The 18,753-nt window shown below is 41.3% G+C and overlaps 1 protein-coding gene across 6 annotated transcripts in view; it reads left to right on the forward strand.

Annotated features, from left to right (window-relative positions):
- The first annotated feature begins 4,815 nt into the window (after window positions 1–4,815).
- Window positions 4,816–18,753, forward strand: part of TBC1D2B (TBC1 domain family member 2B) — a 36,895-nt gene continuing 22,957 nt past the window's right edge. For 2 of the 6 annotated variants that reach the window (XM_051628301.1, XM_051628303.1), the window contains exons 1-2: window positions 8,321–8,687; window positions 15,191–15,344. In XM_051628301.1, the coding sequence (XP_051484261.1) occupies window positions 8,343–8,687; window positions 15,191–15,344 (499 nt within the window). In that variant the 5' untranslated portion in view covers window positions 8,321–8,342. Of the gene's footprint in view, window positions 4,954–5,324; window positions 5,459–7,135; window positions 7,252–8,320; window positions 8,688–8,954; window positions 8,973–15,190; window positions 15,345–18,753 lie in introns of those variants that run through there. The other 4 variants (XM_051628304.1, XM_051628305.1, XM_051628306.1 and 1 more) reach the window with 4 other exon arrangements.

Raw genomic sequence — 18,753 nt, forward strand, 5'->3', positions numbered from 1 at the left:
TCTACATACAAAAAACATTGCAGATAATTCCCCCTAGGAGAAGACTGCATTTGCTTTGCCTAAACAAATAGGTTAATTAATGTGTGTATTTGCAGAAATAAATTAAATTACAGGAAATTCCATGAGGATTTTCGTATGTTTGAAAGCTTTCATCTCTTTTATGGTGATTGTAGTGACTATTCTTTTATAGTGATATAACCAAATATGAGAAGGAGATACAGATAAACTCCCTGTTGTAACTTCAGACATCCTAATGACAGTAGCACTAAAATTTAGTTTCATGAGTCACTCTTATTACACATTTAATCTATGGTTTTCTGCAGAATTTCTTGGCAAATGAATGACTTCATCTCATATGGCTTATTCTCAATATTTTTACATTTCCAGTTATCTCCTGTAGCTGAAAAAGCAGAGGAATTAATTGTTGTCTAGAGAAGTTAATATATTTTGAGGTCTTTTCCTTCTAAGAAATCCACAAAATTAAAAACTGGGTTATTAATGCCTGCTTTGTCCACCTTGATTTGCTTAGAGGAGGGTTTTTTTTTCCCCCACTGTGGTAATTCTGTCGTAGCCAAATACCCCTGAGGGCCTGCACCAACAACAGGAAGACTCCTCCTCACTTCAGTGGGCAGGCTTCAGATCAGGTCCTTTTGCTTTGTTCAAATGTGGAATGCATAAACAACAAATCAAAGACTGCATATGATGAATGATTCTATTTCTGAAGAAATACTAACAAGCAGGTGCTGTCAGAGATGGAAAACAGCCTTACTGCAAGTATTTTTAGTCTCATGAGACAATATGTAAAATGACAGAAAATATTCTAGCTTCATATGACAGACAAGTTAAAGGGAATGTTTGATAACAGTGACCAGGACAAGTAAAAGAAACCTGTGTAGCATCAGTGTAATCAGTAAAAATTCCCCAAGCTGGCAAAACCTTTAATGGATCTGAAAATTTGTTCAAGTTCCCAAGTCAGGCTGTGTCTGGATGATGCCAAAAGCCCAATCTCCTGTGACTCGGATTCCACCCCTTCAGACAGGGATTTGCAGGTTCAGCTGGAGTCTAAATGGTTCTCAGCAATTTCTGACCAAGTGCCTTTTGACACAAGGCACCTTGGTTTGTGTGGGAGGGGAAGTCTGAGCAAATCTTGTGAGCAACAACCCTTTAGATGTCAAATAAAAAGTGGGAAGAATTTCTGAGCATCATGTGAAACTAAGCTTCACCCTTGCCATTCACTGCAGGGCCACTGTACTACCTATTTCAAGTTTACTGTGAGTATCTTATTTATGACCAGTGCAGCCTTAATTGTGTTCTCTTCTGGAGAAGAAATTATCTTTTGTTACTAAATTCTCCTTGAATTCTTTGGGTAACTAGGAATTCAAGTGTATTACTTTATTAGGTTGTGAGGTAAATTTTTGAATCATCGTCTTTCTCACAGCCTGTGGGCTGCAGGCCACAGTTCTTCCTTCTGACCTACATTAATATATGCAGCAAATAAAGAGGCAGAAATCGTGGCTCACAGAGGGAGGAACGTTTTCCATCATCCAGTGAGCAGACCCCAGTGGTGTGCCTGCCTGAGGCAGGGGAACAGCAGACAGAAGGAAGGGGCACTTCAGGATATGTTTGTGTGTCTTTGAGCAGCCTCCATCTGCTCCCTGCATCAGAAGTGAAGTGGATTAATTTCTCAATAAAGATATAGGTTTTTATATTACCCCCCTTCCTCTTCCAGCGTGCTGTCATGCCAGGTTAATTTGCTGTCTTGGGGCAGATGCCAAACCATCTAGTTGTTTGAACTGAGGCTCCAGTACCATACCAGTAGTGCTAAGCAGCACCATTATCTCTGCTATGTCCCTTTGATTTCAGTGAGCTCATTAAAACAGGAGTAGTTAATCTGAAACTACTGAAAAATAATAATAAAAAAATCTTCCTTAGGCATTTAATCTGTGCCTGGCTCATTTTGGTTGAATGTTCTTGCTTCACTGATCTAAACAAAGAATATTTGAGGTCTTATAAAGAACTCAGGCATCTGAGTTTGCACTGAATTATTTCCTGTGAGACTGCTCAGTGAGCTCAGCTGACATTCCCTCTCATTTGCTTGCTTGAAATGAATATGTTGTGTACAGGAGGAGGCTGCAGGCCCACCAGTAAATGCCACTGCCTTGGATATTATGAGTAAGCATTGGATAAAACAAATGCTGGTAAAGCCAGAGTAAAAATTTTAAACAGTATCTTCATATTTTGACCAAACTCCTTCAGGGAAGAAACTTGAGATTTATTATATCCCTTCCAAAATGTCAGTGTGGTGTTTGGAACTTCTTTCAGGAGTCTCTCCTGTGTTTTATATGCTAGTCAGAGGACTAGCATATCAGGTCTCCTGGGTTTGCCAAGAAGTTTGGGGCTTATTCTGATCACACAGTTGTAGAAGTGAAGTCCACTGCACTCAGTGTATTGAAAAGTATAGCTTTCTGAGAGAAGCATGCCAGTTAGGGACCTATTTATGGTGTGTTCTCATTATTTTTTATTTTTTGCTTATTTTCAGCAGAAAACTGCTAGAATATGGAGCATTTCTGCAGCTCATATCTCGTATTAACCTTGAGAACACCGGTGCAGAGACATGTAGGGTCAGCAGGGGAAATTAAGCCTATTATGTGAGAAGATCCTAAAAAAATCCTGACTTAGTAAAATGAAACTGAGAGGGTTAGGAATTTTGTGATGAAACCCAGGAAGCTTGATTCAGTGACCTGGGTTTTGAAATTTGCAAACTCTCCTACCTCTCCCTCCCTGTCCTGTTTAGTCTAAGGTATTATAAAGCTTTTTTTTTTTTTTTTTAATTGCTAGCTAATCTACTATTATTGAATTTAATAATTTACAAATAAATGTGTTTCTTCATGGCCTTTGATTCTAATTGGTTTTTTTATGTCCCACAGAAACGGGAAAATGAAGAAGTCTGTGCAGAAGGAAAGAGTCAAGGACACTTCCCTGGTCACCTATTGATTTATCCTTCCTCCAAGTAGGACTTTCAATCACTTCTGTGACTGCTGAGGCAGCCAATTTCTGTTTTAGCTTAGAAATCCATTAAAGGGACTTGAGGAAAAGGCAATTTTGGTAATAATTTTTAATCAAGAGTCATAGGTGTCTTCTTTTTTATGAATGGGATTTGCTTTCTATCTATCATTCTTCTTTGCAATATTTCTGCTAATTGTGTTACTGGTAGTGTTGCTGGCTATTTTTCTTCTTGGATTCATTAAATAATTTAGATCCCTTTTTAGTTTAATGATTTTTTGTTGTCTCACAAGAGACATTTGAGGGGTTTTTATCAGCTTTGATTTATAATAATCTGTAATGTATGGCAGGGATTTGTGATTTCACTGTTTTACATCTTTCATCTATAAGCATAGTGAGCTAATAAAAATAATTTGTTTAAAACCAGAAAAGTTATAGTCCAATGTTATTAACCATTGAGAAATGGCATTTTGGCTTCATGCTTCTTTGAATGCACAGTCAGTGAAAGCAAACTGAACAGAATGGAAATAGCTAGAAGCATTTCTGGAATACTCCCACTGCTGTGGGATCTGGAGAATAAAAATGCCTCTTCATTGTGCTTCTGTCTTCAATCCAGTTGAATTGCAGAAGTCCAGAGCATCATTAGATTTTCTTAAGAGACCTTTTCCAAAGTTCACAAGAAGATACAAGGCATTTTGTCACAATTCTGGATAGATTTTTATGGAAGATGAGCCCAAACTGCTATGTCACTATTTATTTTATTTTTTTTTTACCTGCATTAATTTGCAGATGTCTTTATTATGAAGGGTTGTATTTTGTGCATTATTGAACAAGGATTAAGATGTATAGTTTGTTTTGAGAGTCTTCCAAAAAGCACAGGAGAGTGTCTAGCTACCACAACAGAAGTCTTGATTATAAAAAGTCCTTCCATTTTAAGTACTGGCATTTTGTCTGCTGTAAGATTAGTGTAATTAAGAGGAGAATGAGCCTGAGGGTTTGAGTGTGGGGCACAGTTTGGATTAGAGGAGAGTTCAGAGCTTTGAGGTCCCAGATCTGACAGCATTGCCATGACTTGGAATAGCCCTGTGCCACCTCTGGAGACAGGTCATGCAGATGTGCAGATCAGCCATCCCACTGAGGAAAATGGGCTTGGAAACCTGCAAAGGGAAAAATGAAAATATCTCATGCTAATGAGATGTGATGTCCTGAAACACTGATGGACTGTAGAACTGTTATGTGCATAGTACCACATACTTGTAGACTTTCAGAAGAGCGTTATTCAGCAAGGTGAGATTGGCAGAAAATACATAACCCATAGACCTGCACTATGGTTCAACACCTTAACATTGGCTTTCTGAACTAAATAAGAGCAAATAATAGTAAAAACACTACATTAAAACTACCCCCACTAAGTGCTGTAGGTAAATAAATGCCACACAGACACCCATGTACAGCAGCAAAATAGCTTTTCCTGACACCTCTTTTCTTCTTTTTAGTTTTGCATGAGGTAGCTTGTCTTGTGAATTGCCAACTCTGCTGATCTGACCCATGTCTGTAGTGTGAGGACTTCCCTTCTGCACTTTGCAGTCCTGTTATGAAGTAGTACCCTGGGCAGAACATTACACTTTATATAAAGCAAGGTAAGGAAGCTGAAGGCTAGCTTCTCTTCCTTTTTGCTCCTCCAGCTCTCTGTTTTGGCCATCTAATCCCAAAGAAATGCCCTTCCTCATCACTTATGAATTATCAACTCCAAAATTTGTTGAACTAATGCCTTTGCTTTCTCTTTTGGCTTTTACTTTGCAGGATGACTCTTCCACATCTCCTTATTTCCTGTTCTAAGAAAATATGAGTGATTATCAAAAGTGATTTTGAGTATCCCTCCAGTGAATGGTCTGGGTTCATCTTTAAGCTCTTAAACCCAGCATCACTGCAGCTATACAGGGAATAAAGGTAACCTTAATCAGCCCTTCACTAAGTTATTTCTTACTCTGTGACACAGTGTGTGTAAGACTTCTGTGATCCATTCTATCCCACTAGATCTTTCCTGATTCTTGTTACATGCAATGCTTCCATGTAATATAAAAAAAAAAATCACACACACAAGAATTATGTGAAGCTTTTTGCTAGCCTGTTCTGTGATTTCCTCTGATCTTTCTTACTGGACACTTCTGTGAGCCCCATTGTATGTTCATGTTCTTAGATTCTCCACAGGGAAGCAATATACATGTGCAAGTCAGTTCCACTAGAAGAAGCTGAAATAATTGTGTTTTATTAATTGTGTAATTATCTGTGTTTATATCTTTTCCCTTTTAACATTTTAGTCTCTAAATTCTTCTGCTGATCCTCTCCAGCATTCCTGTCAAGCTCTACAGCAGTTTTCCAGCCAGTCTGGATCTGCATGGATGCTGACAAGATGCCAGTTCTGTGCATTCGGATTGCCCAGTTCATTGCTACAGTTAAGTAGTTCCTGCTTTTCTATTCTGAGGGGTCCAGTTTGACTCTCTCTGCTCTACATGGCTACCAACTTGTCTGCATGTCCTTACAAGTCAGATCACAGATGTGCAACCAGAGATCAATGCTGCCATTCACTGCATCGTGTCACTGTTGCTTTTTCATAGTGAAGAGTTCTGGGTAAGATGCAGTGCAACAAAACGTAAAAACAATGCATTTCATGTTTTTGTATGTTCAGCTGCTTTTTGTATAAGACAGCTGAAGTTAAATTAGATCCTTTCTACGGAGTCAGAAGCTACAAATAAGCTTCCTTGCTTATTGGAGGTTTGTACTTTTTCTCCGTTCTGAGGAGGAAACTCGGATGGCGAATGTGAAAGAGGAAAGGAGCACCATCTAGTGTTGAAAGAATGAGCACAGAGAACTGAAAGTGTCATTTCTCATCAGTTAAAACATTGTGACCGTGTCATTCTGTGGCTGGCTTGTTTGCATATAAGGAAATAATTCTAGAAATCTAATAATATTATATTATTCGTGGATATTGTGGTGGCTGAGAGGCAGGGGAATGCAGAATGACACATCAAACTGCATCAGAAACAGCAGCTGGGAGAATTTTTTTGCCTGCTTGTTGGTGAAAAGAAAGCTTAGGGAAGTTTTGGTTCCTGGCCTCCAGAGAATTTCAATGATAGTGGGTCAAAATCATTCACTCTTTGAAACAATGTGGTGTGATACTCTATGCAAGTGCTATACCTGATCAGGCTTTAGCCAAAGGACGGTATTTTTTGTGGTAGTGGCAGTCATGGGTAACATTCTGCAAGATAAACCTGCAAAATATTTATCAAAATGGAATAGAAGTAACCATTTAGCCTATAACTCAATGTGATTAGAAATAAGTTGCTGTTATTTACCAGTCCACATCTGGATCTTTTTTGTGGGGGAAGGGATTAAAAAAAAAAAAAAAAAAAAAAAAGGGCTATGCATGAAATAAGGAACCTATTTCCCAAGAAGGGGAACTTTGTTTACATGAATCAACTGTGAAATTGGGGGATTCTCCTGCTTTGAGTGTTGTAAGGAAGCTGAACAGAGAAGTAGTGTCAGCAAATAGGAATGAATTATGTAATTTGCTGAGAGATATAATTATTGGTAGCCAGTAGGTTCATGGGCACTCAGCAGGCAAAGAACAAGACCAGGCTTCACTGAACTGATGAGATAATGTAACAGATTAGGGATAAGTGCTGGGGCACTTACACTTGTCTAAATGACTGAGATAAGGAGCTGGCAGCTTCTAAAGAGAATCACTGTTTTCTCTGCCTAACTCACGCTCTGGCAAACGACTCTTGCTAAGAAAGTCCATGATGCTGCCAATAGATCAGGAATAATTTGTCTCTGGGGAAGATACTGAGCAGTATATATGGAAAATATATTTGGTACCTGCTGTTAAAGCAGGATCAAGCCTGCTTACTTTCCAGTTGCTAACATGGCATCAGCTTTTGACTGAGCCGAACCAGCCATTCTAGTCCAAAAAAAGAAAAAACCCCAAAGTCCAGCCTTAGCCTTCAACATTTGATCTTTCAGTGGCTCACACGTCCTGTCATGTGAGTTGGCTGGGGAGGTAACTTCCACGCCGTGGTTTCTGTAACAGATCACTCAAGTTTCTCTGCTAACAGAGCACTGGCTGTTTCCTCACTCGATGCATTTCTTATCAGGAGGTGACACCCAGAGGGGATGGTTTGAAGAATTCTGCAATCCCTTATGTCAACATCCAAGTGGATCCCATGGACGACCACACTGAGTATTCAGGTTCTTTATATCCTTTACATCCTTTAAGCATAGAATGAAAATAGTCTGGTGGGTGAGACAGTTACTTTTTATTGAGAAATCAATCAAGGCATTTAAAAATGAGGACAGAGTAAGAAGCTCTGGGGAATGGAGGATTTCCAAGTAACTTCCAAACTGTCAGAATTCAGTCAGATGAACCTAGTTCATAAACAGAATAATCCTAATATAAATAACATCAGCTCCACCCATTGCAGCAACTATTATGACAGCAAATATTTTGTGCTGTATTCAAGGTTGAGAACGATAAGCTGAATGCCATGAAACATGGAATTGTCTCCTCCCATTTTTGGATTATTATGCCACGTGGGACTGTTTTCTAGACATACTGCATTCCAAACACAAGGAGAAAGGACGTGACATTCTGTTTACCTCCCTGTGACTGCTTGATCTTGTCGCAGTGAGATTTTCTGTTACAGAAGGTCTCTATTATTAGTACTAGAAGTTCCCCGGAGTCCAAAATGTGCTGGATGTTTCACTGAAACAAAAAAGATAAATAATTTGGCCAGCAGCCACTCAGAAGCCTAAACCCCGTAAGCCACAGCTTTCCCCCTCCCTTTCTCTCTGCGTGTTCCATATTTTTCCCCATAAATAACACGACGTGGGGGGCGATTTTTGAAGCAGGCAGAGCAGCAGGGGTTTGGTCCGTAAGGTCCAGGATTGCGGAGAGGCTGGGAAGGCGGCGTGTGGCCTGTGCGCTCCCCTGGGTGCCGCCGGGGCAGAGATGAGGTCGGGAACGGGAGACTCCCCGTGAGTCATACAGCTCCCGACGGGAGGAGCGTTTCGTCTGATGGCGGGCTGGACCAGGATGAGGAAAACACCCGTTAACGTGGTCACGGAACGCGGGGAGCACGGCAGCGCTCGGGCAGTGCCCCAGGAGGGCGGCTTCCTCGGGGCCGGGTCCCGGCGGGAAGCGGGGCGGGTCCCGGCGGGAAGCGGGGCGGGTCCCGGCGGGAAGCGGGGCGGGGCGGCCGCACTACAAGTCCCGTCGGGCGGCGCGGGGCCGGCCCGGCTCGCTGCGCGGCGGGCGAGGCCCGGGCAGGCCAGGCCAGGCGATGCCGGCGGCGGGCTCGGAGGTGGAGGAGGGCCCGGGGGAGGCAGCGGGGCCCGCAGGCGGCCCGACCGGGGAGCAGGCCAGCCCCCCCAAGCTCTGCGGGTACCTGCAGAAGCTGTCGGGCAAGGGCCCCCTGCGCGGCTTCCGCAGCCGCTGGTTCGTCTTCGATCCCCGCCGCTGCTACCTCTACTACTTCAAGGGCCCGCAGGAGGCGCTGCCCCTCGGGCACCTCGACATCGCCTCCGCCTGCTTCAGCTACCACCAGCCCGAGGCGGCCGCCGCCGCGGGGGACGAGGCCGCCGCCTTCGAGGTGCACAGCCCCGGTGGGGCCGTGGCCGTGCTCAGGGTAGGCCCGGGGGTCGGCGGGCGGGCGGCGGGGGCGGCTGCTCGGGCTCGGAGCCTCCCGGTGCGGGGCCGCGCCGGCCGCTCCTCCGCAGCCGGACACCCCGCCTTGCTGGGCTCTCTCAAGAGAAGAGCAGTCATCTTCCTCAGACGCAGAGCAGATCAGCGCTGCTAGGCTGTTCTTAGCGCTGGTTGTTTTGGTGTTTGGTTTGTTGTTGGTTTTTTTTTTTCCCCCCCTTCGTGATTCAGTCTTTCAAGTGCTGTTCTGAAGGGGGAGAGAGCGGTTCTGGTGAGCCCGGTCCTGTGGGAGCGGGGTGGGCTCGCTGGGGTGGGAAGTGGGTTCTGGGGGAAGGTCTGGGTGGGAGAAACGCTGCCCGAGGAGATGGGGTGGGGTGTGGCTTTGGAAGTTAAGAGGGAGCGGTTGGTTGTCTCTGTTGGGGTGTTTATTCTGAAAAAGATGATGTATGGCAGAAGTCTTCATCTAGGCTGCTTTGGGAGGAAGGAAGAGGAGGAGGGAGAATTGTTTCCCGATAGTCACAGAGGCTTCTTATCGCATTGTCTTTGCAAGGACTCAGACTTCGTAGGATGAGAGGTAAATGTTAGGATTGTTTTCCATATCTTTCCTCTATTGTCCCGCCTATGAGGAAAAAAACCAAGGAAGCCATTTCCACTCGGTGAAGAAGAAATAAATCCTCCCGAGTATCCATTAATTTTGGTTGCAGTTAGGGTGTATATTTCCTGCAAGGAATGTTTTTGTGCATTGTGAGTTTTCAGGTGGATGATGTTCTTTTTTTTTTTTCAAGATCCTTAACATTATACTATAATCTGCAGTTATTGAAGTAGAACAGCAGAACTTCCTATTGAATGTTGGAAAAGGTCTTTCTATATACACTTATTTTACAGGGGAGTTTTAAGCAATAACAATCCTGAGGTTGTAGAACATCATCGTATAAAACCCTTCAACATGCTGTTTTGATAAGTAGAAATGTTTGTCAGAATAAGGATCAGTAACACACTTTGCTAAAGAATAATAAGTTATTTAGCTGGCGAACTAATGTGATGATAGTTGTGCCTCTATTTGGTTAAGGGAAAGAAGTGTAATCAGTAGTTTTGCATGCAGTGACATATAAAAACTACCTTTTTTTTTCTGTAGCTGTAACCCAAGTTTTTATTGCTTTCCATGAATCTGCATTTATAACCTAGGTGTCTGTGTTACAGAAGTGAAAACTGCAGACTTGGTGCAAGCTTTGGTTTTTGATAGTTTGAGGCTTGTTTGTTTTAATTAGGATCTGGTAATTTTTATGTGGAAATCTCCAGGGAAGTGCATAACACCTTTTGTTCTGAGGATCTTTTTTGAATCTTTTTTGTTGAGCAATATTTAATTTATGATCAGGATTGTAGTGGGGAGTAATACATGCCACCTGTGTCATAAGCAGCTAGTCTATCCAGCAGTGTTGTAGCAGCAGCCTGAGGTGTCTTCTGCAAGTCCTGAAGATACAAGTTGTGCTCTGCATGGATGCACAAGCATAAGTAACAGGGAGTTTCCTTTTTCACATGTTTCTTGGTTATCTTAGTCTGTGATTTTATTGCTCTGCCCATACTTTTTTGTTCAGTTTTTTCTTTTACTTTCCAGGAAAGGACCTGCATAGATTGGAGCTCTCTTCGTGTTTGCCTTATAGGGACTGAGACAAAGGGCTGGTTAAGGAAGTCAAGATTTTTCTGTAATTAGCAGAAGAAAAGTTTTGTATCTTCTACCTTTTGTGTTCTTAGGATGCTTCCAGTAAAGCAGCCAAGTGATTGTCTATAAAAATACTATTCCATCATAGCTGTTGATGTAATAAGTAAGGAATTAGTGAAAATCTTGAGAGATACTGCAGGACCAACTGCCCTTTTTTGGCCATGTGATTCATTAAGGGGTAAGGCTTTTACAGCTAGAATTAATTTTCTTCTACCCAACACAATATTTCTTTAAGTCCTTTAAAAACATCTTTCAGCCAAACTAGGTAGAAATAGAAATAAGAATGAATTCAAGTTGTTAAACGAAAAATAAAACAACAACCCCCTTGGTTGATCCAGCCCCTGTTAAAACAAATGTGATTTAATCTATCAAGAAGACATTACACACAGAGCACGAGGTATAAAGTCAAGTGAAATGTAGTCTTCATCTTCTAACTCACATGCCTTATTTTCCTCAATTTGCTGCTTGTTCAAAATTTCCAGATCTCGTGATTTGCTCTTGCCCATTCAGTGTTATAAGCTGAGAAGAGCAATAAGAAATAAGTAACTGGGATTCCAGACTGAAATGATGGTGCTGTTTAGGAATGCATTATTTCTTCATAATGCCACAGTTTTTTAATGTAATGATTTCATCATCTGGGTTGCTCAGTCTTTGTCATTTAATAGGAGCTGAAGACAGTATGATGTACTTGGGGGTTTATCTCTCAGTTTGATAACAATTTCAGGAAAAATATACTGTTGCCTTTAGAACAACTGAAGCAAAGTGTTATAATTTAGAAATGTAGATAACTAACTTGACTTTTTAATGACTGTAGCTTTTCTCTGTGTTTCCAGCAGTTTAAGTACATTGGAAGTAGCTAAGTGTGTGTAACAATCTTTTGCATTTAAAATATATAAGACCATCACGTTAGGTAAAGAAGCAGAGAAAATTGGGTACTTCATGAATTATGGATAGATTCAGTTTGAGAATATTTTCATGGAAGGGAACCTGATCCTGCAAATACTTCCTGTAGCACAGAATGATGGCAATAGTCAAATGAGTATTTGCCTGTGTCTGCACTATGAGGTCTGTCATTAAGAGAGGAAAGAATTATCATTATGAAAATATATATAATGGAACAAAGGGATCAATTCTTATTTGTTTCTAAAGCAGGGACACAGTTCACTTACTTGTGAAACCAAGACAAGCTGACCAGTGATGATGGGCTTTGTGTCTAGTCACTGATGTGTGGACAACTTCTTTGTGGACAGTGGAGATCTGGGAGTGGAACAGAAATGCACAGACTTCTTAAATAAGAAAAACCCCACTTTCCTGGGTTATTGGCCAAGTTGTAGGCACTCCAGACAGTGCAGATTTTGGAGCCCAGATCCTTTAAACTATTGGGCACTAAACTTGTGGAAATTGGAATTATTTAGGAGCTTTTTAATTTGTCAGTAATCTTTAAAGATGTGGTAATGATTAATAGTAGGGTGCTTAGGCTCAAGTAGTGCTGCCTTAGGACCTAATACCATAAGGGCCTAACTCAGTGTTTCCTGAGCTGATCCTGTGTTTTTTTAAGCTTTGCTAGTTAGTGGTTACAATGCTTTGATTAAAAATTGGGCTGCCCTCCAGAAAAAGCCATCTGGCTCCAAATTTGCTGTTTGAGCATAGCAGGATTAGTAAATATTAAAAAATGCAAACTTCCTGGTGATGTTCCCTTTTACAAAAAAGCTTGAGGGAGAGTTTGTGTTCAGAAAAAGATTTTGTGGTGAGAATGTTTGAGTCCCCTGAAAATGACAGATTTGCCAGTTGCATTTTTTTTGACTCTTCTGGGAAGTGTTTAATACAGGTGTGTGTGTTCCACCAGTGGGTCCAGGTAGAGGTTGTGACTGGGCAAGTGTTTTCCCTACAGAAATCCTGTGTTTGTGTCTTGTGCATCAGAAGGCAGTTCCTACAGCATCCTGGGTGGGGGAGTGTGTGGGAATGGTTTTAAGTAAATGATAATAGGATTCCATCATTGATGTTGGTTTAAAAAGGAATCCAAACAAGCTTCAAAGATTAATTTTGTTTAAACAATACTCATCTTAACAGGTTCTCAGGATACTCTTTTACTTGTAAAGTAAATAATTAAGATGCTGATGTAAACTCAGAAAAAATTTGTTCAAAGGTAGTGTAAAATTCTGTAAGAGAGGGAAGAGTGTGTATGTGAAGGAAGGCAGGGTGCAGCAGCAGGGTACAGAGTCATCTTAGGAGAAATGCTTAAAATAGGGCAGTGAGAAACTTGTTCTGCTCTGCTGGCCTGTTTTACACTGAAGGGCCATGACTGCTAACTGAGCCAGTGTGTAACACTGGCATCTCTTGTAAACTGAGGATGAGCATATGCTGCTCAGTAGAGAGCAAGTGCAGTGGGGAATTCAAAAGCAACAACAAGGAGCAACTCCAGTGAAATCAATTCATGGTTTTCTAAAGGCTGTTGGGGAGAGCATAACGGGACCAACTGTGAAAGAGGCTCATTAGATTGCCCTAATCATGGGCACCAGTTAATTGTAGATATAACTTAGATTGACTCCAGGTGAATTGCCTCATTAGCTGTGTTGTGGTAGCAGAGAACCAATTAAGTACTACATCCTGTGTTAGTGGAAGCTCTTTGAATTCTTGGTGGTTTTCTGCTGGATCCCACCCAGTAAAACACAGCTTTACAAGGCCTGTGTGCAAGCCTGTCTAAAGGGACTGTAGGCCCTCAGACTTGCCAGAAATAAGGATTTACCACTGAAAAGGAAATACTTCTGTGCTAGAAACAGAAGGGGAGATGTTTACTCTGTAAAAATTGACTGGATTCTGGAGACTTAAAGCCTGCTGCTGTGGTCATTCCAAAGCTGCCAGTGATGGCTGTGTGGATTGATGTTTCCCAGTATCCAGCTCTTGGACACCTTCTGAGAAACCTCATGGACACTTCTAAGCTATTCTTCCCCCATGTCTTTTTTTATGAGGGAAATGTTTTCCTCCGCTTCCCTCTGAGCAAGCAAGAATAAATAAATGGAACTAATTTCCATTTTCCGTTAGGAATATCTTGCAAAACAACCAAGAAAAGTGAACGTGCAGTGCCCTCTTGTATTGCTGTTTGTTTTATTTCACTACTTGATTGGATTTCTGAATGTTTACTTGATCTCTGCATGTTTTATCTTCTCATGTGTGAGAGGAACTGGAGCAGCAGCTCCAGGAATAATTCTGTCAGTTCTCTGACTAACTTTCTTGCACAGTGCTTCAGAGCCTTTTGCTGTAGGATGTTAGGGATGTTAAAGCTCATGTGGGTTTAAAAGTCAAGTCATAAAATGAAAATCTCTTTCTGTTGTTAAACACTAAGATTGCTGAGGCAGAGAGAGCACCCTGGGAAAGCTTCAGTTCTTGTTTGTGGTGTTGCTTATGGTCTGTCTTGGAATTAGCTGTCCTTAGGGTCAAAGTATGATGGTAAGTGGATCTTGAGTTTGACTAGACCAGAAGTGTTCCCATACCAAAAATGAAGAGAAATCTGTGCTTTATCTGGTGCTTAGTGTATTTCCTCTGTAAGGGAATCTGTGGTGTTTGTTGTTCTTTTACAGCTGTGCCCTGCCTAGGTACCCCCTTCACCTGGGATAAATAGAGCAAGGAGCTATTGCAGATTAAGTTGTCTTTGAAGTTGAAACACAGTCATTTGCCCAAGTAATGAATTTTTTCCGTGGACAATGCCACCAAGCACCTTGGGAGAAGGTAGGAGAGAGAGTAGCAAAAAAGTAAGCACTTTGTGTGCTTACAAGCTGAAGGGCTTAGATGAGGGTCCCTTTGCAAGTGTTAACCTTTCCTTCTGAGCATTCTGTGTTGTTAGTGTCCAATGCTTGTTCTAGTCTGGCAGCTGAGGATTTATGTTGGAATAAAAGTCACTTTTATACTGAGCACCTGCACTGTCAGTCACCATCACTTGGTATCTTCTTGGTGTTTATAGCTTGTAATTAAGCACACTTTGAAATGACTCTTACAGCTGTGGTTCTTACTGAAGTGTTAAGATGTGCTTGAATTCTTGCTCACTTACTGCCTACTCACATTAATGACTGCAGGCTTGTTGTAGTTATATTCATGTTGTTGGTTTTTTTCTTTAAGTATGACCTTTCTATAGATGTTAGCTAGCTCATAGGATCATCAAGTGATGATCTACAGTATGTAGATTTAGTCCTTAAAGTAGGAGGTATTATTATGCATTATTAATTTGTTGGTTTCTGCTGATAATAAAGCAGATTTTAAAAAGAATTTTTTTACCTTCCTGAGTGCATATGGGACATTTTTTCATAAGCCAGATTTGTAGTTATATATTTGCACAGTGCTCTGTATGTAAAATATAAGCTGCTGCTGCTGTGTTTTCTGATCTTAGGGTATAAAACTGGAGAAAAAAATGCATGTGACTACTTATAACGAAAAACAGACTTGGCATGTGAGTCAAGGATATGCAAGTGTGCAGGAGGCACACCTCTTACGTTAGTGGAAATGTTCAAGGCCAGGTTGGATGAGGCTCTGAGCGACCTGATCTAGTGGGAGGTGTCCCTGGCCGTGCAGGGGGTTGGAACTGGATGGTCTTTAAGGTCCCTTCCAAGCAACTCAAACCATTCCGGGATTCTATGATACTGGCTTTTGGGTGGTGATACCTTGCTGATCTGCTCATTGTCTGCATTGGGGTTTTTTTTTTAATTGCACTTGGAGTTACTGTGTTCGTACACCGAATACATGCAGTGGTCTCAGTGCTCTGGTTCTTTCTGTTGCAGGCTGCAACTCGTCAGGATATGACTTATTGGCTTCAGGAACTACAGCAGAAGAGGTGGGAATATTGTAACAACCTTGACGCCGCAAAAAGGGACAGCCGGACTTCTCCTACACCGAGTGACTTGTCCAAAGGTCTTGTTGCCAAAGACAGCCCTGGTAGGTTGAAAACTTGAGTAAAGACACAGGGCATGTTTCTGTTCAGTGTCAGTTGCTCAAAGCATAGCACTGGTATAGAGACAATCTTAAGAAGTTTTTTGTCATATCTTGTTATCAGGTAGCTCTGTGTAAACTTTGCGTATATTGATGATGCTTAAATTGTTTAACATAAATGTAATTTTCTGTTTGATTTCACATCTCTTATAAAGTTCCTTAGTCTCTTTAAAAACAGATTTTTAGAGATGAAGTAAAATGCAGTAGTCCAATGATGGTGTTTAATCAAGTGGCAAAGGACAGTTTAGGTTAGAAAAGTTGTCTTTTAGTGGTTGCAATGTCTTAAAAGCTTGGTGTGTTAAGTATCCTGAGATGTAAACTCCAGTTTTTAGTGGGAACAGGTATATTTTGCATTCTGAATGACTGTCCTGTGCCCAGAAAAGTATGGTGTGGGAAATCTGTCAGTGAATTTCCTGCCTTTTAAAACTGGAAGTCAGTATGTGCTGATACTGCATAAGAGAAATTCAGTCTCCATAATACCTTTAGCCAAGTAAAATGTAATTTTAGACTAGTGTCAGAGCTATAAAAATGTATCAGTGTATCATACAAGGTTATTCTGCATTTTCTACTACATTGCTCAGGCACTTGTGAACTCTTCTATTCCTGAATTGTTACAGGAATGGATTGCTTGCTGATTTCTGGTATCCATCAATACAACAGTAAAATTCTGATCTGTTCTGTTAGGCACGTTAGTAAAGCTCTCTTGGGTTTATACAGAGTCTTGAGGCCAGACAGATTTCATCAATAGATTTTATATTTTGTGGATTTTGATTTGATCAGATTGTAAAACTAGAGATGTTAATCTCTTGCCTTCCCTGCCCTTCTCTCTCCTCCAGTTCTGATCCCATGCTGCAGCATGATCCTTTAAGCCAGCTCACTGTCATCGGGAGCAGTCTGCTTGTGGCTGCTGGCTCAACCGCAGCTGGCTTGAGAGATATTTGTGTAGGGGCTCAGCTTGGTGTTGCAGCCACACCAATCTTGAAGAAGTGCCCAGCTCTCTCCCTTAATCTAGGACTGGTGTTAGTCTCACTCTTCCTCATGCTAGTGCAGGGAGTGCAACTAGTAGGAAATGTATTTTCCTCTGGATTAGTTTTTTGTCAGTGCAGCTTCCTTTACTTAGAGTGAAGTGGTTTACTGTAGGGACAGAGAAATGCCAGGATCAGCCAAAGAGAATGGATGGGAATGCAAAGTGGGGGGTTTGAGACAGCTTTTCTGGCAGCAGCTGGTTAGCACCTTGGCAAAACATTTGCTGGAAGGATGTTGGTGTGCAGGTGTTGGGAAGGGTAACAAGCTTTTGCTCTTTAAAACCTTTGCCTTGTACCTTGAGCCTGTCAGTCTCTGCTGTGTAGTCTGCCTGTTTGCTTTTTGTGGTGTTTCCCTGACCCTGTGCGACGTTGGTAAGTGCAAAAGTCAGCCAAAAAGGGGGGTTGTGGGGTTTTTTTCTGCTAGATTGAAGAATGGAATATATTTACTGTGCAGTCAGGTGACTTACAGAGCTGATGGAAGGGAGGGAACAAATAGCTAGATACGGGAAGGTAAAGTAAAGGGGTAGGCAGGACTGCCCTCTGTTGGCAGCGGGCTGGTGGTCAGATCAGCTGTAATCCCTAGCTTGGTCCCGAATCTCTGCTCCTTTGTGCTGCTGCCCTTGGGGATGAGGTACAGTGTGAAATTAACCTGCTCCCACTGCAGTCTCAATAGATGCCATTCCCTCAGTCCTGTCTACAAGCATAATCAGTCACCTTAGATCACTAATCTGGTATTTTCCTGTCTTGTAAATTATTGGGGGTTTTCTGGATCACCAAGGTGAGCTAATTTGTGTGTCCTTTGTTGCTGTTACTAAATCCAGTGCAAGGAATGTCAAGATGAAATGCACGGGCTGAGCAGACCCATCCCTTTCAGGGACATCCTGCAGTTAAACTGTGTTGTATATCATTTGAAGCTGCATCTAGAGTATCTCACTTTGACAAATCACAATTTATGACTTTATTGTCAGCTGAAGTGTTTAAGCAGGGATTCCTTTGGGGAAAGTTGAAAGACCCTGAATGATTGATGATTGTTTCTTCTTTTTAAACAAGTACTGTAGAAGTTTTCTTCAGAGCTGTGGGACTCTTTAAGGCTGTGATTTCATGTTGATGACTAAGATATATGTCTTGTGGTTTTTTTAAAAAAAGCACAAAAGGTAAATGTGCATTCAATTATGTCCTTTATACTGGAGCATAGGAAATTATTTGTTTTGCTAGTGCTTAAGTACAGATGCTATCACTAATGTTTTAAATGGTCTGTCTTCAGTCCAGAAACAATATTGCTCACTGTCAGTCTTGCCTGCTTTTGTCCTGTTGTCCTTCCTCCCACTTCAGAAATCTGGACTAATTGGAATACAAGTGAAGTTAAGGTGCTGCTTTGCGGATCAGGCTTAACAAGTTTTTAAGAATATTAAAGGTAGTGAAAAAAACTTTAAAATTTTTTTTAAGTGGGCTGTGAGAAAGCTAGTGTTGCAAAAATGATTCCATAGGATTTGTCATAGAGCTGCCTTATTGCCATGGAAGTCTAATTATTTAATCTTTACAGGATATGGGGTTTGTTTGTTTTTTTCTTGAATTGATTGTATGTTAATGTAGTTTTTAAAATGTCAGTTCTTAGTTATGCCATTCCTCATCTTAATTTGCATTAATAAAAAATGGCATGGATTTATAAGGTTGTTTTGAAATAAGATTTTAGAAAGATTTTTTTTTTTCATGGTGCCTGCACTGGCAACCATGTTATATTGTGATGCTCTGTCTGCTGTGTAGTCTGTACCTGCAACCCATCAGCTGGCTGCTGTGAGCACCATGTACAATGAGCAACCTCAGGAAGACTTAACTGACTTTAGTTCAGCTCAAACAGCCAAGGTCCGAAAGAGTTTGGAATTTAGTTTGACTGATAAGGCAATGAAGAAGTTTTTGTCAGCAGTGCTTGAAAAATAAGTCAAGACAGTGTAATTTGTACCCATATTTGAAAGATGACATGATGTACTTCTCTTTCACAGAAGATTTTTCAAGGGTTTGAGAGATGTGTAGTGTCAGGGATCTTTTATGTTTGGTATTTTGTATCACAAAACGTTCTTTCTACTTCTAATCTTCAATATAGTCTCAATAAAAGTAACTATCTGCTTAGTAATTGGAGAGTACAGCTTGTGTGAAGATGGTCTTGCTACTAGTGCCAGAAAATTGTCAGAACAAAAGGCTCACCAGTGATAAAATGGGGTTTTGGGACTTCTCAGTGCTTTTCCTTTCCTGCAGAGAATCATTTAAGTCAGAAGCCCACCCAGTGTTTTACTTTCTAATACAACTGCTGAGTCAAGTCTGAGAGTGTTCTC

This window comes from Apus apus, chromosome 10, assembly GCF_020740795.1.
Source record: "Apus apus isolate bApuApu2 chromosome 10, bApuApu2.pri.cur, whole genome shotgun sequence".
NCBI lineage: Eukaryota > Metazoa > Chordata > Aves > Apodiformes > Apodidae > Apus > Apus apus.